This window comes from Nilaparvata lugens, chromosome 10 (assembly GCF_014356525.2).
Source record: "Nilaparvata lugens isolate BPH chromosome 10, ASM1435652v1, whole genome shotgun sequence".
NCBI classification, from domain to species: Eukaryota; Metazoa; Arthropoda; class Insecta; order Hemiptera; family Delphacidae; genus Nilaparvata; species Nilaparvata lugens.
The window spans coordinates 3050555-3075532 of record NC_052513.1 but is presented as its reverse complement, the minus strand read 5'-3'; the positions used below and the strand labels follow the sequence as shown (position 1 = coordinate 3075532).

At 35.3% G+C, this 24978-nt stretch overlaps 2 protein-coding genes across 2 annotated transcripts in view; both read left to right on the top strand.

Annotated features, from left to right (window-relative positions):
• The window catches only part of LOC111048553 (kelch-like protein 26), a 48488-nt gene extending 33779 nt beyond the window's left edge, over positions 1-14709 (top strand). Inside the window, exons 7-10 of the mRNA XM_039436587.1 lie at positions 3106-3467; positions 4874-5175; positions 12764-12919; positions 14327-14709. Coding sequence (XP_039292521.1) covers positions 3106-3467; positions 4874-5175; positions 12764-12912 — 813 coding nt within the window. The 3' untranslated portion in view covers positions 12913-12919; positions 14327-14709. The remainder of the gene's footprint in view (positions 1-3105; positions 3468-4873; positions 5176-12763; positions 12920-14326) is intronic.
• A 1933-nt stretch (positions 14710-16642) lies between these two features.
• The window catches only part of LOC111048550 (nuclear receptor-binding protein homolog), a 210586-nt gene continuing 202250 nt past the window's right edge, over positions 16643-24978 (top strand). The window contains exon 1 of the mRNA XM_039436097.1: positions 16643-17254. Within this exon, the coding sequence (XP_039292031.1) occupies positions 17126-17254 (129 nt within the window). The 5' untranslated portion in view covers positions 16643-17125. The remainder of the gene's footprint in view (positions 17255-24978) is intronic.

Here is a 24978-nt window from a genome sequence, read left to right as displayed (position 1 = left end):
TTCTTGTGCACTGTATATGAATAAAAGAATTATGAATTGATTGAATTGAATTACTCATGTTCGCGGCGCGTATATCTGTACGCACCTGTAGGATTGCCACTTACTTATTGTTTCACATGTGACAACTTTAGTGACAGTCACTTCTGAGGCAGGTGTGCAGTAGTTTGTGTGCACTTGCAGGTCAAATGTTACAGAACATTGTCTGATGAAACATGACGTTGGTGGCTGGCCTTGATAGTTTTATTCATATAAAACTTGAGTTCAAATGTCGATGGAATTCTTCAGTTTCTGAAAAATCTATAATATAATACCTCGAATAACTAAGGGCCAGTTTCCGAGCTCGGGATTTAGCTAAGTTCTAGACTTTAACTGGCTTTAAACTCTGGAGTCAGAGAATTGGCTTTCCGAGTCAGAGCGTTAACTTAGTTGAGGACTTAGATAGACTCTGGAGTTTAGAGATCATGTTAGACCCTGGAGTTTATAATTTCGTTTCTGAGTGAAGGTCTTATAAGTCCAGGACTTAAATTAGATTTTCGCCTCTTTTCGAGTCAAGGATTTATCAAAAATCGTTAAGTCCAGGACTTGAAACAGCGTGATTTTAAACCCTCGACTGGGGTAGGGTTTAAATTCACGTTCTAGACTTAACTGAGCAAACACAATTCAGTTATTGTTTTGGAGTAGATAAAAATCCAAATAGATATCATGGAATACCTAAATTATTTGGATTCGTCCATCTAAATTCATAATTTATAGTTTGCAAGTTCATTTAGGAATAAAATTGTATCAGAAATATGGGTGAAAAACTAACCTCATTTTACGACTGTGACATAACCTAAAAATGTTCAAGCAAAATAATACAAGGATTGCCTTGGAATTTGTATTCCAATCTGAATGTTATTATTCAATGTCATATTCAACATATTAATAATAATAACAATAATAAATTATTACTCCAGTTTTTTTTTTTCAAAACAAATACGTGTTCAAACTTAATAGCCTAATTAAATTTTTATTCCAAAATCACTGGTTAGGATCAATGATCAATAATAGCATAACGTAAAATGAAATGTTTATTCATTCACCTTTCAAAGGTTTTGCTTTGAATAGACCTACAAAGAAATCGAAACGTATTTTTACAATATAGTTTGGAGAGCATGCTCATTTGAATTGTCCCGCTGTAATCAGCTGTTTCCGTTTTGCTATAATGCCAACAATACAACAGCAAAATATTGTGAATTTCCCTCACGTTTACTGCGTTTAAGTCCTGGACTCAAATAAGTCGAGAACTTGATAGACTCCGGAGTTTAGAAGATAAAATCGTGACTCAGAAAGTCAATTTAGACCCGAGAGCTTATTTGAGTCCTGGACTCTGTAAGTCCAGAACTTATAGATCCCGAGCTCGGAAACCGGTCCTATATCAGTGAGAGCATCATTATCTAGAAAAGCACCTCCATACTGAGCCTTCTAAGTTTCTAGATGGAATTAAAATCACTAAAAGCCAATCAAATTTAATTATGAGGAAAATCTGTGAATTAGTGTTTAAAAAGTCACTGTACAATTGAATTATAGAAATAAAATAAATTACTAAACATTTTGAATTAAGAGTTATTTGTGTTTCTTTACTTACATCAGTTACTTTATCAAATCATGTTACTTCACTTCACATTAAATACTACCTTAGAGAAACGATAGCATAAGTAGATATCCCATGGTGTAGGGCGTTTATGTCGCAACTTTTACTGTTATCCCAAGCCGATAGTTCACGTAGTTCTTTCCTATGCAGCTGTGTGACGGTGGTAGTCTCTCAAATTGTGCCATTCATACACTACCACCCCAACAAAACAGTGAAAATTGACAATAATCGACAGTAATCGGATTGAGATAACAGTAAAAGTTGCGACATAAATTCCCTATACCATGGGATATCTACTTACGCTATTGTTTCTCTATGATACTACTGACGTTTGCAGTACACCGTGCACAGCAGAGAGCACGTGAAAATTCCCTGTCATTTCTCTTGGTGCACATTGGGCCATATGAATAAAATTGAGCATTTGCTTATACTTCTAAAATATGGAGCATTTGCTTCATTTTCTATGAATAAACGTAAGCAAAACCTTTTGCTCATGCTCTTCAAAAAAATAGTTTGAGCATTTGCTCAAAAGTAAAAAGGTTTTGCTCAAAATTGTATGAATAAACTAGAGCATTTGCTCAACTTTTGAAGCAAATGCTTCAAAAAAGGTGAGTCTATTCTAGAGCAGCTTATCACCTTTTGCTCATAGTAAGATGGCTCAACTAATTCGTATGAGGAAGAGGAAACTATATATCAGACACGATAACAACCAATAGTTGAGAACTATAAAACTCTTTTTAGATTCAACCATGATATATATCACCATTATCCCCACAAACGAATAAATGCAAAAGATAGCTACCTGATATAAAGATAGCCATCACAAAATGGGAAATAAGCATTTAAGAAGATGAGAGTGTAGACGATTATAAGAAGGCTATTGATATTAAAAGAATATGCGGAAGATTATTATAGAGATGACATTTTTTCACGCTATTATTTCAAAATTCTAAACTAAACTAACCTAAAACTCTATTCATAAATAGAAAACAGAGCAGACGACGCAAACACAAGCGGTGCCCCCTACTTGCATATTTAGCGCTTCCATGAGCTATAAAAACAAAGTAAGGCTACAAAAGCGAATCAGCTGATGAAAAATCTTTAAAATACGTGAGCATTTGCTCCAGAGTTCAGGAGCATAAGGTAAGAGTTTAAGGTAAAGCTTATTCATATAAAAATGAGCAAATGTTTTTGCTTCTACCTTTTGCTCATGAGCAAAACCTTATGCTCCATGCTCTTGCTCATGAGCATTTGCTCTGGTTTTATTCATATGGGCCATTCACTTTCCGAACACTCTATAGTATACAAATTGGATCTATTGGATTGGGCACTTTGCCATGCGGCTGGAAATGTAATGTGCATCTGCATCACAGGACTGAAGTTCTTCCTCAGTAAAGCATTTGCCTTTATATAATAATTGATTATAGCAATGTGCCGTTATCTTAGTAAAAGATTTTTTTTGTGTTGAACAGGAAAACATCCACCCGTTCGGCTTCCGCTACAACCCGATGGAGGACTTCTGGTCGACGATGGCTCCAATGGAACAGGAGCGCTGCCGGTTCTCGCTGACAGTGGTGGGCGGACGGCTGTGGGCAGTGGGCGGGGCCAGCGAGGAAGGGGGCGGAGCGATGGGCGGTGCCGACGTGGTGGGGGAAGGCGAGGGGCGGGGCGAAGGCGGGTGTGCATGTGAGTGCTATTCGCCATTGGACGACTGCTGGGATTTGGTGACGCCCCTCCCTGCGGCTCGCACCCAGCATGCGGCCGCTGCCTGTGGACATTATCTTTATGTGTCGGGGGGACTGGATAGGGATACTGCGCTGTGTTCTGTCTGGAGGTAATCACGTTTTTATTTGTAACTCTTGGTTGACAATATTGATCAAATTAAGGGTAAAAGTTGTGATTACATTGAATGCGTATATGTGCAAGTGCAAGCTTTGTTATGCATGACCAAGCGTGCAGACGAGAAACAAAATTTGGAATGAGTGATAGGAACACTAACACTGAACGTTTGCACTTGCTGGATGCGTTCAGTGTGAGCAGCTACATGCAAGTCACAACGTGTTTCTTTGGCTCTTTCCAGATTTTCTTTCTCATCTGCATGCGTGGTTAAGTGTATCCAATGTGATCATACCCTAGGACTTCTGTAACACTAATAATTTACACTATTCTTGTTGGTCATTCGACTCTATTTATTGATGTATTCAATCATTGATAAGTACACATGTAGTCCAGGCAATGAATGTTCAAAAAAGGGTGAAGAAGGGAAAGTTTGGAAGACAATTTTTGACCCAGCAGTTCTATTTAGGATAGTAAAGTGGTAAAGATATCAAAAGTCCTCTCCCCTACCACCTGTGCTAAGAGAATTTGGAGAAAGTGTTCAGAACCAAATCTTTGACTTTGATTTTAAGATGCAGAGTTTTAGAGATACATGCGAATTACCAAATAATGGTATATTTGTACCACCCCCTTCCTTGAGCACAGCTGGTAGGGGGTTGGAATTTTTGGTGTATTTACCTCCTTATTACCTAAAAACAGAACTGCGGGGTCAAAAATTGTCTTCCAAACTTTCACCTCTATAACCATTCATCGATTGGACTATAATGAGATTTATTGTAACGTAATGTTTACATTCTAACATGGTCTTAAGTTAATTTGGTAACCCCCTTTATAATGCTGATGTAGCTATGCATTGTTATTTTCTAGCCATTAGTTTATAGTTGCTTTTTCGAGTCAGTCTGTTGCCAGAGCTCGTAGAGCGTACATCGCTTATAACCGTGTATTAGTATGTTGAAATAATTATTCTTTTTAAAAGCCGGTTGGTTATTCCAGTTCCTTAACTTTGAAACAAATATAATAATAATTGTTATAAATTTTAAATAATATTATTGTCATAGCTTCCTTGAATTGGTCTTTTTGAGTTTGTCACTTGCTTGTGATTTTGTTACTTTGTCTTATCGTTTGTAAGTATTGAGATGTGACCTGGTTTCCATATTTTAGTTATTCTAGTGGTTTGAATAAGCTCTTTTTCTTTCTATTGACATGTTTGCTGTACCTAGTTGTTCGAACTCACTGCCGGCGCACAAGTTTCTTTGCCGGTAGTGCCATTCTGTAAGTTAGAATATTTATTTTATCAATCTGTATTATTTTATGGCAAATAAATGAATTGAATGCATACAGTAAATTATGTTATATAGGTATTGAAATAAATTATTATCATGACAAAATGTGTTCGTTGTGCAGATTGGATACAGTGACAGGCGACTGGGAACAGCGAGCCGACATGCCTGTGCCACGCGTCGACCACACAATGATGCTAGTGGGCGACGGTCGCATACTGGCTTGCGGCGGCTGGTACGAGGACGCTGACACGGGCAACCGGGTGCTCGTTGACACGGTCGACTGTTATCGCACCGACCACGACTCGTGGCACACTCTCACTAGAGTGCCCACGCCGCGCTACCATGCCGGCATCGTGCACGTCCACTCTACTATCTACTTCATCGGTGGCTTCCACAGCGATGCTATGTTCGATAGGGCTACTGGTCAGTAGAATATAAACAATTGTATTGGTTTATTGTGTGTAAATTAATAGTAGTTTATACAACGTTTTATAATTAGAGTCTTTAAAGCACGAGTTAGATTTAGAGTTAAGAGACAAGTGTGCGAGCGTAGCGAGCGAACGCATGTCTTAAACATCTCACGAGCAGTGCTTTAAAGACCTTATAAAACTGTTGTATACACTATTTTATCTACGACCATTCAAGCAGTGTCACATCGCTGACTTGTTATAAGGTTAGAAATCAACCTACTAGCCTATATGGTAAAAAAATTGAAATAACTGTAGTTGAAAAACTACTTAGAGAATTTTGATCCTCCCCACAGCAAATCCCATAAGACAGTAATGACTCATAATATCCATAGTAAGCAGAGATCACTGCCTCATGAACTAATACCCTACTGAGCCAGGACATTGTTATGATATGTTCTGATATAACGCGTGGTTAAGTGTATCCAATGTGATCATACCCTAGGACTTCTGTAACACTAATGATTTACATTTATTTATGTATTCAATCAATGATAAGAACACATGTAGTCCAGGCAATAAATGCTCAAAAAAAGGTGTAGAAGGGAAAGTTTGGGAGACAATTTTTGACCCAGCAGTTCTATATAGGATAGTAAATCGGTAAAGATATCAAAAGTACTCTCCCCTACCCCCTGTGCTAAGAGAATTTGGAGAAAGTGTTCAGAACCAAATCTTTGACTTTGATTTTAAGATCACCAAATAATGGTATATTTGTACCACCCCCTTCCTTGAGCACAGCTGGTAGGGGGTTGGAATTTTTGGTGTATTTACCTCCTTATTACCTAAAAACAGAACTGCGGGGTCAAAAATTGTCTTCCAAACTTTCACCTCTATAACCATTCATCGATTGGACTATAATGAGATTTATTGTAATGTAATGTTTACATTCTAACATGGTCTTAAGTTAATTTGGTAACCCCCTTCATAATTCTGATGTAGCTATGCATTGTTATTTTCTAGCCATTAGTTTAGTTGCTTTTTCGAGTCAGTCTGTTGCCAGAGCTCGTAGAGCGTACATCGCTTATAACCGTGTATTAGATGTATTAGTATGTTGAAATAAATAATTATTTTTAAAAAGCAGGTTGGTTATTCCAGTTCCTTAACTTTAGATCAAATATATTAATAAATGTTATAAATTTTAAAAAAAATATTATTGTCATGGCTTCCTTGAATTGGTCTTTTTGAGTTTGTCACTTGCTTGTGATTTTGATACTTTGTCTTATCGTTTGTAAGTATTGAGATGTGACCTGGTTTCCATAATTTTAGTTATTCTAGTGGTTTGAATAAGCTCTTTTTCTTTCTATTGACATGTTTGCTGTACCTAGTTGTTCGAACTCACTGCCGGCGCACAAGTTTTCTTTGCCGGTAGTGCCATTTTGTAAGTTAGAATATTTATTTTATCAATCTGTATTTTTTTATGGCAAATAAATGAATTCGAATGCATACAGTAAATTATGTTATATAGTTAAAATAAATTATTTTCATGACAAAATGTGTTCGTTGTGCAGATTGGATACAGTGACAGGCGACTGGGAACAGCGAGCCGACATGCCTGTGCCACGCGTCGACCACACGATGATGCTAGTGGGTGACGGCCGCATACTGGCTTGCGGCGGCTGGTACGAGGACGCTGACACGGGCAACCGGGTGCTCGTTGACACGGTCGACTGCTATCGCACCGACCACGACTCGTGGCACACGCTCACTAGAGTGCCCACGCCGCGCTACCATGCCGGCATCGTCCATGTCCACTCTACTATCTACTTCATCGGTGGCTTCCACAGTGATGCTATGTTCGATAGGGCTACTGGTCAGTTGGCTATAATAGTAAATTGTATTGGTTTATTGTGTGTAAATTAATAGTAGTTTATACAACAGTTTTATAATTAGGGTCTTTAAAGCACGAGTTAGATTTAGAGTTAAGAGACAAGTGTGCGAGCGTAGCGAGCGAACGCATGTCTTAAACATCTCACGAGCAGTGCTTTAAAGACCTTATAAAACTGTTGTATACACTATTTTATCTACGACCGACCATTCAAGCAGTGTCACATCGCTGACTTGTTATAAGGTTAGAAATCAACCTACTAGCCTATATGGTAAAAAAAATTGAAATAACTGTAGTTGAAAAACTACTTAGAGAGATTGAACAGCAAACTTGAAATAATGAAAACAAGACAAACTGTAAACATGACGTACTGAAAACTTGATGAATTGAGAATTTGAAAACTGAAAACTTGACAAAATGAGAACTGAATAAAACTGAGATGTTAACGAATTGATAACTTGACTTAATGAAAACTTCATAAACTTAATTATTAATTAGTATCAAACGATACTAATTAATTAGTTTTGACTGGCCGCTATGGCTTCGTATAAAATGAGCGCTGCTATCCAGAGATCGTCAGTTTTGTGTAAGGGTAAGCATTCCTGACCGGCAATTAGGAGGTACCGGGTTCGATTCCCGGGCTGGAAAATATTTTTTGTATAGTAGCGCTCATCGAATTTCCATCTAGCTGTTTACCCTGTTGTCAATATTTGCAGTAGCAGAAATCTTCGGTGTTGTTCAGCATTTACTTGGGATTTTCGTTTCAATTCAATAATAATTATTATTCATTAATTAGCATTTGAACAAATGCAATTTCCAACTTGAAACTTCACGTATTCAAAACTTGACATACTGAAATCTTGTCAAACTGAATACTTGACTTTGTGAACTCTTGACAAACTGAACCAGGCTGCCAGCATCAGAAAACCGTGTTTTAATGTTGATGCAACCAGCATCGAAAATCGTGTTATAATGTTGAAGTCATTGCTTAATGTTCACATTATAGTATAGTTTTGAAAACCTATTGCGAAAAGACCCGTGTTATGGAATTGATTGTGATGCTGTAATGTTTAGCCTACATTATAACACGATCGTAGATTAACAAATTGTAGACAGGTAATGATCGGATGGGAAAAAATATGGGATGAGGTGGTTGAAAAATTTGAAAGATTAGATGATTTACTAAGGATTACAGAATACAGACGTATCAGCTATTATGCTGGCATCGTGCACGTCCACTCTACTATCTACTTAATCGGTGGCTCCCATAGTGATGCTATGTTCGATAGGGCTACTGGTCAGTCGTTTCTGCCATTAAAATATTAATCGATGACTCTTATACATGGTTTGGCATTGAGATATGGGTGATTTGAAATAACAGTTACACACTCATTTTTAAACAAAACTCAAAATTTATTAATTTAGTGTGTACCTGGGATGTTGCAATAATAAAAATTGAAGCGGAAAAAATGAAACATTGATTATGTACGAAAAACAAAATCTGTTGAATATGCTGTCCGTTTTTTGTCTATACACTTCTGTAGACGTTGTGAGAAGTTGTCCATACTCCTCTGAAGCATTGCACGTGGTACCGCTCAAATTTCCAGTGTTATTGTTCCACTCAGGGCTTCAAGGGGTAGTGGTTTGTTTATGTATACACGTTCTTTTAGGTAGCCCTATAAAACTAATTATTGGCACTTACTTTTCTCGAACCGTCACTGTCAATACGGATCGTTACCTAATTCAAATTCTTTATTTGTAATTACATTCTTTACATCACATTTTTACAGTATGTAGAGAATTTCTGCTTTGTCAATATACATATTAGAATCAACATGAGAGTCGCATAAATATAAATTGAGGGAACAGTGAGAACCTAACTATGCTGTGTGAATTTTTCTGCCACAATTGAGAAGACGACGTATCAACGTCAATACTGTATGGCTTCAACAAGATGAGGCGACATGTTATACATCAAGAGCAGCTATGGAATTTCATATAACAAACCACACACCCTTGAAGTTCCGCGTGGAACAATAACAGTGGAAATTCGAGCTGTACCACGTGCAATGCTTCAGAGGATTATGGACAACTTCTCACAACGTCTACAGGAGTGTATGGACAAAAATGGACATCCTATTTAACATATGTTGTTTTTCGTACATAATCAATGTTTTAATTTTTTCCTCTTCAATTTGTATATTGGCAACATCCAAGGTACACACTAAAAGAATAAATTTTGAGTTTCGTTTAAAAATAAGTTTGTAACTGTTATTTCAAATCATCCATACCTCCCTGTCCAATCCTGTATAAAAAGAAGATACGGATCTTCTCATTAGTTCAATAATGTATTCCATGTACAATAATTATCACCTCTTTCGTTCTACTTCATTTACACATGTACAGAAACGAGTTTTTGTGTAAAGCCAGTTAGTTACACACTCATCGATTTTTGGACGTACGATTTATTCCGTCCTTATAAATCCCATTAGATTAAAAGATTATGGCCCGGTTGCACAACAGCCGGTTAAATTTTAACCCTGATTAATTTCACGGGAACCAATCAGAGAAGGAATTTTTAAAAAGAAGGCTTCTCTGATTGGTTCTTGTGGAAGTAATCATGGTTAAATTTCAACCGGCTGTTGTGCAACCGGCACTGTGCCAATCAGATTATATTTGTCAAGTTCCGTTTCATCTGGAAGAATTCATAAGGACGGCAAAAAATTGATCGTCCAAAAATCGATGTTTGTGTAACTGGTTTAAGAGTCTCGGAACAGTGTAAGCTTTCATGAGAAATTAATAATCCTACAGTCTTGTAAACGGTTTGAACCACTGGAAATTTATTTTAAATCTCATAAATTATTACAATCTGTATGTTGCTGGAGCTGGCCTTAAGTAGCCACCCTTGCAATGGAGGAGCCGAGAGTACGGTGCTAATCTAATCTGTTTGCTCAAACTGGTGTGACCACTTCGCTATAGCAATGTGAAGAAGAGAAACTTTTATATATTATGAGAAACTACCATAAGTATAAGGTAGTATTTTATAATTATTATTGAACGAAAATCCAAATTAAATGCTGTAAATCACCCCGAAGACTTCTGCTACTGCAAATATTGACAGCAGGGTTAACAGCGAGATGGAATTTCGATGGAAATACTATTCGAAAATTATGTTCAAATATGTTGTCGATATTTGCAGTAGCAGAAGTCTCCGGGGTGATTTACAGCATTTAATTTGCATTTTCGTTCAATAATAATTAATTCATTAGCATTTGAATAACTCAGTAATCTCCATCTGTGGGTAGTATTTAAGTAGAAAAATGCAGAACAGAGATCCAGAGATTGGTTTCAATTGGTATTGGAATAGAAATACTATATATCCCAATTTGTATTAATTGATAATTTATGATCATTTATATTGAAATAGAAAATATTGTCCTTGGGTTAGAGGATTACCTAGATTATGATTTCTGTAAAAGCTTTTTGATGGGAGATTTGGAGTAAAGCCATTCTCACATACTAACAAGACAGGCAAGTTGTATTCAATATTGAGGAAGGTCGTAGGGTCATCATACAAGTAGTGTCTCTTTATGTCATAGCTATCCCTTAATAACACACTATTTTTTATTGACTTACTACACTTGAAATTTAATATGCATTATTTTCCATGCTGCATTCTATTTATTTCATTTATTGAACAATGCTGTAATGTACATAAAAATTAAAATACAACCCTCTAGACCAATAATGCTCATCCATTTAAAACCAAACGCATTCAAGAATACTTTGAATCCACTTCTCGCATCTACTGTGTATGTCTTGTTACACTTGCCGATCTTGTTTATATATATTTGTTGAATTTTTAGTCTTGTAACTACCTAATTCCGCAACTTTCATGTGCCTTGTTGACACCCTTGTCAAATCTTATTTCATCAAAAATATTTGTTGAATCCCAAAGTTAGTAGCAAGGTTGGTCACTCATCTATAGTATTTTTAGTTGAAATGCAATTGGAGTGGGGGAACTGCAGCCGTGACGTATGCTGTAGTACAGAGTAGGCAAATATCGCATTCTTGAAAATCATACGTGACGTATAGTCAATTATATAACACAAATATTTTCTGACATGCAAGCTTTCTGTTTCTGCCTTACAGTAATTATCAAAACATTTGAATAATACCAGCATTTTGCCATATAAAAGCAAAAACCCCACCTCTTAACTTCCTTTTCAAACCCTCAAGGTTTCTCTTCTTCTAGGTCGTGTTTATATTTTGTAGTTTGACTATCATCAGCTTGTGAATTTGGGGATGAGATATTTTGATTCTCGTAGAACATGTGCTCAATACCAGCATGTGTTCAGTGCATTATATGAATAAATTTATCGGAATTGGTTTATCGGAATGCATTAATTTTTCAATATTTTTCATGCGTTAATCTGAAATTATAATAGTATAACTTGTCTACTAACGCTTTTCCAGCTTATTAACTTTTTCGTGTCACGTTTTTAGATTCTTGAAAAACTTTCAACTTCATTTTATTCATACAAGTTTGAATGAACTTGGAATATTTAACAACATCATTAGAATCGGTGATTCATTCGCTATAAGTATAGGGAATTTTAAAGTTCTAGGTCAATCTTGAGGGCAATAAACGACGATTTATTTGAAGATACAGTGAATAAACTGTATGCTCAGTGTGGTTACTCCATCACATTTTTACTACACGTGACGTCACGCTGGCGTTCCCCCCTCCACTTCGAATCTTACACCTGTGAGTGATCAACCTTCTGTCTACTAACGTTGGTTGAATCCTACTATTGAACGAGCAATTTCTGTTCATATGTTTAGATGTTTAAATGTTTGTATTTTACCGGATCTCAAAAACGGCTCTAACGATTCTCACGAAATTCAAAACATAGTAGGTTTATATTATAAAAATTCGATTGTACTAGGTCTCATCCCTGGGAAAACTCGCTGAAGGACATTAAAAGGATAATAATTATTCATCCTTGGAAAAACAGATGATAATAATTATTTCGTCGTCTGTTGATGATGGAAGTGAGTGAGCGAGTTCATGTGTGTGGGACTGTGTCAAAATTATGACTCAGCTGTTGACTTTTGTAATCATTCAATCAGTTACTTAGTGCCGGTTGCAAAAAAGCCGAGTTATTTTCAATCCTAATTAATTCCAGTAGATCCATCTTTTTGAAATCAATGGTCTTCTCTGATTTGGTTCACGTGAAGTTAAACAGGATTAAAATTTAACCGGCTTTTGTGCAACCGGGCCTTTGTGAGGGAAAGTTTTGCATTCCTCTGGGAATTAATCTCAATTTACTGTGATTAGATAGAACATTTCTGTATGAATGTTGTTATAATTTCTTCTTTCGTAATAAATTTTCTATGCTTTTGTACTCCAGAGCGAAGCTCGGTCCCCGATATTTTTAATCAGTCTTGAAACTATCCAGTTCCGCAACTGCTATTTAACATGTTTTCACTCTTGTCAAGTATTATTTTGTCGTTAACAATTGTTTGATTAATTTTCACTAAGCTCTAGAAACTATTCGTATGTTTTATTTAGGAGTAATTATTACTGCTATTTATGTAGAAGTATGTACTATAAGTTGTATTTATTTACTTTACTTTCGTGCAGTAGCATATCCTATTTTATAAATTCTTATCTTGTAATTCATTTTTGGCGAATAAATCAAATTGATTGTTTCAGCGGTGGTTGAATGCTACAATCTAGACACAGACGAGTGGACGACGGGCGAGAAATACCCGGCCGACATTTGGGAGCACACGTGTGTCACCCTCTACATCCCCAGGTGTCGAGACGACATGGAGGTCATGCCTTCTCCGCCCACATCATAGCACTCATGTAAGCTGTCATTCATTACTTATTCATTAGCATCTATAATACAGGACGTTACAAAATGAATAGCGGGGTTTTAACTTGTTCAAATCAAATTTATTGCCTTACAAAAAATGTTCACAAATAAATACAGATTACAAAATGTAATATTTTAGAATAAGAATTATAATAATTCGGCGACACCAGCAAAACCACAGTTTGAGTGCCGGTGACGAGTACCAAAACAGAAAACGATACTATTACTTCCAATAGAAAAACTTTGATTCAACAAGGTAAGCTTAACTGTAATATTATAACTATACAATTCAAATATTTGTTATATTTATTACATCAAACTTACAGAGCTACAATTGATATATGAAATGAAAGAGAAACTCAAACAGTTTTACATGATTCCTACAAGTGTTCAATGTCAACACCATTCGTCACTCGGCTCACGTCAAGACGGTATGCGAGTTCTTCCCAAAACTTTGATGAGTGTCCCATTAGTAATTGCTGCAACAGCTGTTTCAATCCTGTTCCTCAATTCGGGAAGGTTGGATGGTAGTGGAGGCACTTAAACAAGATCCTTAATAAACCCCCAAAGATGAAAATCACAAGGAGTTAGGTCGGGTGACCGTGGAGGCCATGCGAAACAAGCACTGTCATTAGGCCCCTTACGGCCAATCTAGCGGTCAGGCGCTACTAGCGGTTTCCAGCGGATTGTGGCGAAAACATTCCGCGTACATGCGCACTGATGCCAACAAACAAAACTGGGTTTCTCTTTCATTTCATATATCACTTCTAACTGTAAGTTGGATGAAATAAATATTATAACATGTTAAAATCCCGTTATTCATTTTGAAACGCCCTGTATTAATTTATTCTGTATATCTTATAATAAGTACATCATTAAAATGATGAAAGGGAGAGGAGAAATAAGGTAACCTTGTGCCTGGGAGAGGTATTCCTCTCCCAAATTTTACTGTGTTGGATATTCATCCTCTTCCACAATTAAATAAACTTTGATTTAAAAAAACGTTTATGTTTTTATTCATAAACATATACAATTCAGCTAAAATCTTTAAAGTGTAATATTTATTTTCTCTAAGTTTATTTATCTTTGTAACTCGCATTTTTGTAACTGGGCACCCGCCGAAAAACCTTCGGTTTTGGCAGGACCCTCAATTGTTTGTATTGTGAATAAAAATTTTGATGTGAAAACCAACAGGCATTTGCCAAAAACCGTTTGAAACCTTAATTTAGAGTCTTTTGATATGGAATAAGCACTTACTTGTAGCTGTGACAATCGTTTCATCCTATTATATTTTGATGAAATATTTTTAAATGTTCACATTGCTTTACTGTAGTCTAAAACATATTTATTAATTTCAAATACATAATTTTCTATTGATAGTCTTCTCTTTCTTGCAGGTTTATTCATGGAAAACTAAGGCTGGCCGTGCAATATGTTCTTACGAATTATGAATACTGCTCAACTTATGATAATTTTTTTAATAAATTATTGTTCACAAGCCAAGCAAGAACAAACCGCACGCTGTGATTCTGTACAAATGTTTACTGTTTTTTAATGCTGCCAATTTTAATAATTAGTTGATTTATTGAATAATATAAATAATATAATGTGTATTTAATACTAATTTTACTTGAAACTATCTAGCTTATAACTTCTGCAAAATCATTGAGATTTTCTAAAACTGATTTTTCTATAGGAAAAATGTAATTCCTACTATTATTGTTGTTTTCATTCACTGAAATGTTAGCCATTTATAAAATATTTATGTATTTGATGAAAATTCGTGTTTTTTTTTTTAAATTCTATTACCATCTATTCCTGTGTTATCATTTCATTACTTTTGTGTACTTGATTGATTTTAATCACTTCCTGAGTCTGACTGATTAGTTGCAATCAAGAAAGGTGTTTTATCGATATTTAGCACATTTTTTAATTGAATTTGATTCATTCTAAATACTTTTTCACATATTCATCCTATCCAATTGAAGTAGCCCTTGTTTAGGGCAACTTGCGTGTACATAAAAATTAAAAATCAACTTACCCTTTTTGTAAAAGTAGAAAAACAGTAGTGTGTACATAATCAGTAGAAAAACGCATGGTCGCTAATTATTTTCATACAATTTTGTCTCCTTTGTTGATGTTTCACTAAAATATTTTGGAAAAATATAAATTTTTGTCGGTTCTGTGATAACGACTAATTTCGTCGTTCATGTCTTCAGTTGTGGGGACATGCACCTGCCTGTAAAGAGGTAGATTACACCTCCAAAGAGCTCAGGATATTGGACTCAGCAGGTTACCTTGACCACTGAGGGGTCACACGGCAAGTCAGCCATAGTCAAAGTCTACCCATCTTCGTCAGTCTGTAAATATTCACTGTGTTTAATCAATACATCTTGCTCTGCTTGCTGCATGCAAGAGAAAATCATCACGTGCTGGCAAGAAGAGGTGATAAACACACTCCTATAACTCTAGAGGAGAAGTGAATTTTGATGTTCCATTCTGCAGGCTAAGCAAAAAGAAGGATTGTTTTCCGGTGCTAGCCTTGAGGATGTGTAACGCTCTAATTGATGGAGTGAGAAACCTGGACATCGGGTGCTTCAGGAGACGAATTAAGAAGTGGTTAGTGGAGTCACCATCCTACGCTGTACGAGAATATTTTTGAGCCCAACAAAAACACGATTTGAAACTGTGATGCTTTCAATGGCGGGTCATCTTGAAAAACGTGCAAAATATCGTTTTTTAATTGTTTTATATGTTTGACTTAGTGAACAAACGTTAATAAGTGTTATTTTATTTCTGACATAAACTTATGTCAGTACTATGACAAGGACCGAGTCAGTCAGGTCCACTTCCAGACACTGTCAATGCAGAGCTCTGGTCATTACTAAGGAGAGAAGTTTAGTATGAAGTATTTAGCCTATATATTCGTCTATTGTATTGTGTTTATGAAGTTACCGACTATTGAACTACCTACTTAAAGAGGATAAATATGTTGGAATTCTCTGTCGAGCTGCAGACATAAACATAAACTGAAGAGCTCTCAAAAAAGATGACGAGTTACACTGTTACAGGACATAGAGGGTTTTCACTACTTACAATATCAATCTCGATTTATGGATATTTATAAATGCAATATACAAAGAATAATTACAATCATATAGAATGACTATTTTATATTTACAAGAATTGGATAACTTGAATGGTAATAACAGGAGACGGTTTAGGAAATAAGTTACGGTATTGACAGTTCATTTAAAAAAAGTGTACGACCATATATCTATTCAGGAATCTCTTTTCTGTATAGGGCTACTTTTATAGAAATAGAAAGAAAAATAAAAATCTTAGTACCCTTTTTGATTAAGTGACACTAGAAAATGGCATCAATGTCCGAAACATGTTGTGATTAAATAGGTATTTCAAAAAGGGTACTAAGATTTTTATTTTTCTTTCCATTCAGGAATGCCTGGTCAATATAATAATATACTAGAAGAAAAAAATAATTGGGGAACAATAACAATTTATTCGAAAATAATGAAGAAACAGAAAATGTCTCTTCTATGAGAGTGAAATCCTCGTTCAAGTAAAATAAATTTGAATTTGGTGCCAGATAGGTGGCCATTGATAATAGTTAAGTACAAACAGTACAGATGGCGCATGGATTCATTTTATGAGTTAGCACATGCGCACACTTCTCAACTCCCTAGCCTTGATGCGAGCAGGATCAGATTGGTGCCGCAATGTGCAATGGATGGAGCTTAAATTTTCACTTTTCATCGTCTATCTTTATTTGTGTATCAGCAGTTGTATGACTATGTTCTCTAGGCTGTTACCGGTGTAATTACATTTGAATCAGTGCTTTTTATAATTTAGATTTGCCGACAAGTTATCTTCGAGTATGCAATAGCTAAATTTCAGTTGCACGTTATAATGTAATGGGTGAATCTACTGAGTTGCTGTTTCTGCATTTAAAATTATACAATTTATTGTTCTTGAGCATACATAGGTTTCATCGAGTGTTTGACACCAAAATTGTTTGGTTTGTATAGTGCTAGTTGTTGATTCAGTGCATAATAGAATTTCTATAAATACAATTCAAAAGGCTGATGTGTTTATCGACGTGTGACATTCTTTGATTTTTGTCAGTACGGTAGTCGGTCGGTAGTGTTATTTCTAGGATTCCCTAGAATTTCCTCGGAATGCCTGGAAGTCGTGCAAGTAATGACCCAGAATTAAAATCACCTCGGGAAAGTGGCGAGGATTCCGAGGATGAAAGCGAAATTTTGGAAGAGAGCCCTTGTGGACGATGGCTTAAACGACGTGAAGAGGTGAGTTCCACATTCAAATTTTAAATTATTTACAAATTTTAATGATTTTTTGCATGTGTTTTTACGTTAATTCATATTTCAAATAATTTTTTCAGTTATTAAATTAACATACGTTAGAATCACAGTATTTGTTAGTGTGAGGTTAACCCTAACCTATAACTCTTAACAGCCTACTGGCTACATTTTCTAATAAACTTAAATGTTGTCTGCTCAATTTGGCCTTCATCATCATTTGTTGTTCTTGAAATGTTACTAAGAACTCAATTTTAATAGATTCTTATACAATAATTTACGAGTTACTTGAAAAAAAAATGTTTTGGTCAAAGTTGTTTGGTCTATTCTATGTTATTTTCAACTATTGTCTAGAATATTGAATAATTCATGATAATTTATATTTTCCCCGTTTCTAGGTGCTAAAAATATTTCTTATGTTCTCAAATTAGGATAGCCTATTTGCTATTCCAACTCAATAGTTTCATCCATTATTTTCCAATCAGCAATACGTTTATAGAGTTGTCAAAAATCATTGGATAATTTATTGGGCTCTAGTTAGGTTAGGTTTAATAATACCTCATTTGAATTTTAATCAGTCTCCATTTCAATCCGTAATTTAATCAATTTATAGACTTTTATCATTTTGTTTTGAATGTACAATCTACATAATTATTTTATTCTGGTTTTTAGCTTTTAATCCATTCAAATTTTTAAACTTATTATTTTTTTCTGAGGGATTCCTACATTGATATTTAGGCTTGTGCATGGGTAATGAGACGGATGATTAAGATGAAATATAAGTAGAACTTCAGCTTTAGGTGGGTTTCAAACCACCCTTTCTAGTGGGGTTCTTGGTCCCCCTTACAACGGGTATAGCAAGCGCATGATTCTTAACTGATCTTATCATTAGCCTATCAGCGTGACCACTGAACCAATTTCTTCCCGAAAACAATATATTTTAATAGGCTACATTATTCATTATTCTAATGAATAAATAGTTCATATTCAAAACAAAATTACAATATCAAATGAAATAGATTATTATTTCATACTACCTACCTTTTTAGTACAGTGCAGACTGTTTTTGGAAATTGAATATCTTTGTTACTCAATTCTTTGAAATTCTTGCAAGTTATCTCCTTGCTCTTTCTTGCATCTGCATCCGAAACTTGTCTTATTCAGTATCTAAATTATTTATCATGAATAAGTTGTTAGATGCTGATTCACAAAATACAGATGTGCTATTTTATCTATTATCGTAATTACTTTCACTTATCAAGTACTGAACGTTTCAAATAATTTATTGTACCAATTTTCCTTATTGAGCTAGGGCATTAAACTCATATTCAACCAATAACCGAAGTGCGATGTGATGAATTATTATACAGTTACCATGATTTGACAGGACTTGAATTTGAATGGGTGAATGAGCTAAGAGTATTAATTGATTTTTCAGATAAGAATGAAATTGTGCATTTGATACAGTTGTGCCTTGAATAAAAAATGATGAATTATTGGTTTATAGGTCACTTGTTACACATTTTGTCAACGTTTTTGAATGAATGTCACCCTAAAGTTTTCCTCTGAGTTTATTCTCTATCATTTTGTTGATGTACTTATTGTATGAATCAATAAAAAAATAAAGTCTGACATTTTTAAGGATCTGTCATCTGCCTTATTCGAACTCAATACCGAACTCATATAATTTAACTCAATACTGTTGAATATGCCTCTTTTCCCAAATGTTACACAAATTCTGCTGTACTGTGAGTTTTTGTTTTCCTTCCATTCTGTTGATCCAATTTTTAGAAGTGCACTAGTGGGGACGGTGCTCTGCCATGTCGTAATTAGGAATCAGCCTTGAATTTCGCTTACGGCAACGTTTGAAAGTTGGCAAATAATCGAGATCTGTAGGTGACGATTGATGTTTTGGGCATGACACTGTCGCAGAGAGCAAGAGAGAACGACAATTGAGAGTGAGAGAAAGAGAAAAAGTGTGAGAGGGATGCTTCAGACAGCTTTTTACTGATGAAACCGTTCAACTGCCATTATATTTGTCTGTCTGTATTCTTTTAAGCACGTGCTTATTATTAGCGTTTCTAGGACAGTGCAGTTTCTAGCGCTGAAACAATAAAATTGGAGTTTTCCAATTTACAAAATTATTCTGGTCGTTATTTAAGAAGAAATAACTTAATCTTCGCACGTTTCCTAATCTTGAATGGCAAGAATATTGAAAGAATGCAAACTCACTCTTTTGAGAATAATAATGTGAACTAGCTTATATAAAAAACAGGGTACGCAGGATGAATTTATCGGTTTTTGGTGAGCAAAATAAAATACTAATTTGAGGATGACATTTAAAATTTAAAAATATGTTTGAAAAATATCTTATTCTATGCTGGTAGGAAATCTATAAAGTATGTTCTTTTGATCCTCTAATCAAGGTAAAGAGATATTCATCATAAGTTTAATTTTCAAACATGGAGGCACATGCTTTTAGATTGTTGTTGTTGTTGAATTTGTTGGCAATTTTTATTCATTTCTCATATTATAATAATTGAAAGGAGGCACATAATAGCAAATTAGTATTGTTGAAGGCAATATTTATTTATTTTATTATTGTTGAAGACAAATTTGGCTGTTGTAGGGATCAATTAACTCAGAACTAAATAAGTTGAGATAACTACGAACTTTATTAATAAATAAGCTACCTATTGATAAGTAATTTACGGGTGTGATAACATCAAAATTCTTAAATTTTACTTATTCTCAAATTACATTACAACTCTTAAGTCTTACTAATTTACATAATGCTGTCGTTAATTTACAGATCCAAGAAAATTGATCTAGGATAAATTTACAAATTATCCAGAATTTATTCCTCCCAAGCTGTTGTCTCCTTTATCTTTCCACAATATATTAGTTCTTCTCTAATATTAATAATGGGTATCACCCGCTCATTAAAGCCTCTATACCTGTATTTATCAATATTTAATATTATAAGATAGGTCCTATATAGATATACAAATTGCTTTCTATGGAGGAGCACCGTTATTAATTAATTGTGCTAACTCATACACTGTACTGCAGTGAGCTAATATTAGCAGCCTGCTGTTATCACTGTTATGATAGTACAGTTCAGCACTGTCTCGCACAAGCTATTCAACGTTGTAGTACGGCCAATTTACGATAAATTCTATTCACAATTTCCAACAATGAAATTTAGTGGAGTGTGTTATCATTATCAATGATTTTGAGGCCCCTGTGGTGTAATGCTGAAAATAGGTCGAATTTAAGCGCAGAATTTCTATTGATTGCGCATGTTATATTAATAGTTATTTACGAGGACAGTTATCACTCATGAAGAATAAGTAGTTATCATAAATTAATTACTTTGGCAGACAACCATTTTTTCAATTTTGCAGAACACATGCATAACTGCTGCATAGCGTTTTCATCTTCATTGGAATTCGGCTGTTATCACTCATTTTATGTGAATGTGGAAATGGTTTTTGCTGTGGCTTAACAAAAAATGTAGTTGCTCGATTATGGATAAATTGAAATGTTGCATTTTGTCAATTTTTTGAAAATATTTTTCTCTATTGAAAGAATTGGAAAAGTAGTAGATGAAAAATGTTATATATTATACTGTAGATATTGTGGTTTAAAAATGTAGTACTTAATCAAACTTGAATGAGAATTTATTTTATTTATTTGAATATTACAATAGTGCGATAGTATCCCTCTAGCTGTAAGCTATTTGATGGATATATAAAAATAATCCTTTACATACAATAAAACAATAAATAACAATTGTTCTATTTCTTAATCGACTTGATTATATTTCTTCATTTTTTTGCAACTGATTGTTCTGTTTTGTCCATTGCACCATAACTTAACTTAACTTATAAAATATAAAAATACTTTGCTCGGTAAGCGACAATTAACAAGATATCTTTTTGATATATTACCTAATGTTATTCACTATGACACAAATATTTATTAAATCATAATATATCCTCATTGTAAAATATAAATTATTTTTTACTCAACAAAACATAATAAATAGTTAATAAAAAAATATATAATAAACTCGAATAAAGACAATAAATAGAACATAACTCATTTCCTGAAACTAATCAAAATGATTTATCCTTATGAAGTGCACTTAAGTCATTTATTGACGACTTTTTTTGGAAATTTTACAATTTTTACTTCATTTTGAAGACTTGGTTCGTTTTCTATAAAACTTTATCGATCCCTCCATATTGACATTCTCCTCACATACTCCATAATAAAATATAATACATTATTATTCATCTTTTTCTGAGTCCATCAAAGAGGGCAATCTATGATATAGATACCTATAGAATCTCTGTGTGACCGGGCATAAGTCAAAGAAGATTATGATATGAGCCGGTGAGAGGAAAAGTGGTGTAAGTCAAAAATTTGAAGTCAATTTTTGATTGACTTGGATTGAATCCTGAAGGGTCATTCTGTGACATGGAAAAGTGAAATAACTCATAATCTTTTATATACTGTATCTAGGTATACCATAATATATTTGGCGAGCCGGCTTAGCCCAGTGGTTTGAGCGTTGTAATACCAGTTTGCTATAGCTGATCCTTGCCGTTGGTTTGAATCCTGCCAAGCGCAAGGCTGTTTGATCATCTCATCTCAGTTCCAAAGCACCTTATGTGGACATCCAGCAAAAATCTATAAAAATATACAGTCATTATGATATTTTATTTGACTTTTTAAGTGTTGTTTGTAGTCATAGTTAATATGAACATCCTCAGTAAAGCGTGAAGGGGAAATCGGGCGTTGCAATAGTGGGATTCAGTTTAAACTGTCAGTATTTCTTATGAATAACATTAATGCTTCCCATTCTGACAATGCTGAAAGTGAATCTTACTAGAGTTCAGAACAGAGAGAGCTGTCTGTAGTCACTGTCCTCAACCAGTGCTTCACCTCCTCCCCTCCTCCTTCTCCTCCTCCTCCTCCTTGCTCTTCCTCCTCCTTCTCCTCCTCCTCCTCCTCCTCCTCCTCCTCATCCTCATCTTCCTCCTGCTCTTCCTCCTCCTCCTCCTCCTCCTCCTCATTTCCCTCCACCTCCTTCCCATCCTCTTCCTCGTCCTTCATATGATTTCCTCTCTTCTTCTCCACTCTTCATGTCCAATCCTTCCCCCATGTTTCGGTGATCCTCCTCTCAATTTTCCTATTTTCTCCTCGAGTAGTTTAATGTCCTCACCCAGGTGCTTAACCTGTCATCTTCTATTCTTGATTTTTCTCTCTTCTTCTATACTGCTAGCATCTTCTTCATCTACTCACCAGGCCATTCGGAGATCCTCTACTTGGTTATTCTCCTATCTGCTAGATTTTCTATCCTTTCTACCTTCACTGTTTTTTTCACTTCTCTGCTCCCTTCTCTCAAAATTTTTCCCTATGATTGTTTCTCCTCCTCTAATAACGTTAATTCATCTATCTTTTCCATCCTCCAGGTTGTCTTTCTCATTTCTCCCCTCCTTTTCTCTTGATTTGCCTGTTCTCTCTTCGCTACAACAGTTTTCCTCCTCTCTTCCTCTCTTTTCATACCTCTTGTTAATATAGTTTTGTTTCTTTTTTCTTCTACTGAGTATCGTTGTTAAATTATAATTTAGTATTGTATGTAAGAGAGGGCCGAATGCGCCCTAACTTCGCCCTCCTAGATCAAAAATAAAGGCAGTCATTCTATTCTATTCTATTCTACTGTATCTCTAGTTTTTTCTATCTTTTCTTCTTCAACCTCCTGATTCGCCCGTCCCATATTTTCTCTCGATGTTTTCTCCTCTAGCTGTTCTCTATTCTTCTCATCCCTATCATCTTCGACTTGACATCCTCTCCAACTTATTATACATTTGAGATTTCCTCTTGATTTTCCCCATAATTTCCTCTACACAACCAATTTTCTTTCTTTTTTCTACACATTATGTCTCATTTACCTCTTCATTTCATCATCTCTTTTATCTTCGATTTGGTTTTTCCATCATTCTCTCTATACATTTGAGATTTTCTCTTAATATTGTATTGCTTCGTTTTTTTAAGAAATATGACTTTTTTATTTTTAATATTAGTTTTTTTTATGAGCATAAGTAGTTGGAAAATGTGGCTATTGACTTTTGGTTATATTATTATTATTATGATTGCATATGGCGATGTTTGAAAGAGAAATATTTATTTGTATTCTCACATTGTTAAATTTTTGAGCCAAAGCATTTTATAAATTTGGATAATAACTAAATATCTTTGTTTTGTTTTTTCTTGTAATATTGTACTGTTGTTTATAAGAAACAATAAATTCTATTCTATTCTAATTTTCCATCATCACCTCTACACTGATTTTCTTTCCCTCTTCACTTGTTTTATTCGCCCATCCTCTCAATCCTGCAGCTGTTTCCTCTTCTCTTTCCCCATCTATCTATTCTTCCCTCCTATCAATTTTTCCCATCATCTCCTGCATCCAACAGCTGTTACCTCCTCTCCTCTCCTTAGTTTTCCCTCTTCTCTTTCACCCCTTCCTCAACCTCTTAGAAGATTAGCAGTCGTCTACCAAGTACCAACCAGTTCAGTCTCTATTCTCCTGTCTGACCGGTTCGTTCTATTATTGGCTCGACTGGTTCGCCACATCTCTCTCTCTCTTTTTCTCTCTCTTACGCTCTCTCTCTCTTTGGCAAAGCGGTGCCGTTGATCCTCTCGCTCCCTTTGTGCTATGGAGCGCGGTGCGTCCTTGATCGATGACTCCTCAAGGTCACCGAGGTCTTCCGTGTCTTGTACTGTCCGGTCCAGCAGACGGTTGCGGTTTACTGGTCGGCGGAAAGCGGAATGGAAACTCAAACGAGTGCAAGATTTCTGTTGCACTAGCGACCGAAAAATGGAATGGAAACTTGAACTTTGAGAATATTTCTATTGTAGAGAGGTTACCGAATTACCGTATTACCGGTTACCGTATTGTTTACTAGTTACCGAAAAGCGCGATGAAAACTTGATCTAGTGGAAGATTTCTGTTGCACAGAGGATTACTAGTGACCGAAAAGCTTAATGTGAACTTGATCTAGTGGAATATCTCAATTGCAAAGAGGTTTACTAGTGACCGAAAAGCGGAATGGAAAATCTAGTGCAAGATTTCTGATACCAGTGACGGAAAAGCTTAATGAAAACTTGATCTAGTGGAATATCTCAATTGCTGAGAGGTTTACTAGTGACCGAAAAGCTTAATGTAAACTTGATCTAGTGGAATATCTCAATTGCTGAGAGGTTTACTAGTGACCGAAAAGCGTAATGTGAACTTGATCTAGTGGAATATCTCAATTGCTAAGAGGTTTACTAGTGACCGAAAAGCGGAATGGAAAATCTAGTGCAAGATTTCTGATACCAGTGACGGAAAAGCTTAATGAAAACTTGATCTAGTGGAATATCTCAATTGCTGAGAGGTTTACTAGTGACCGAAAAGCTTAATGTAAACTTGATCTAGTGGAATATCTCAATTGCTGAGAGTTCTTCTTCAACCTCCTGATTCGCCCGTCCCATATTTTCTCTCGATGTTTTCTCCTCTAGCTGTTCTCTATTCTTCTCATCCCTATCATCTTCGACTTGACATCCTCTCCAACTTATTATACATTTGAGATTTCCTCTTGATTTTCCCCATAATTTCCTCCACACAACCAATTTTCTTTCTTTTTCTACACATTATG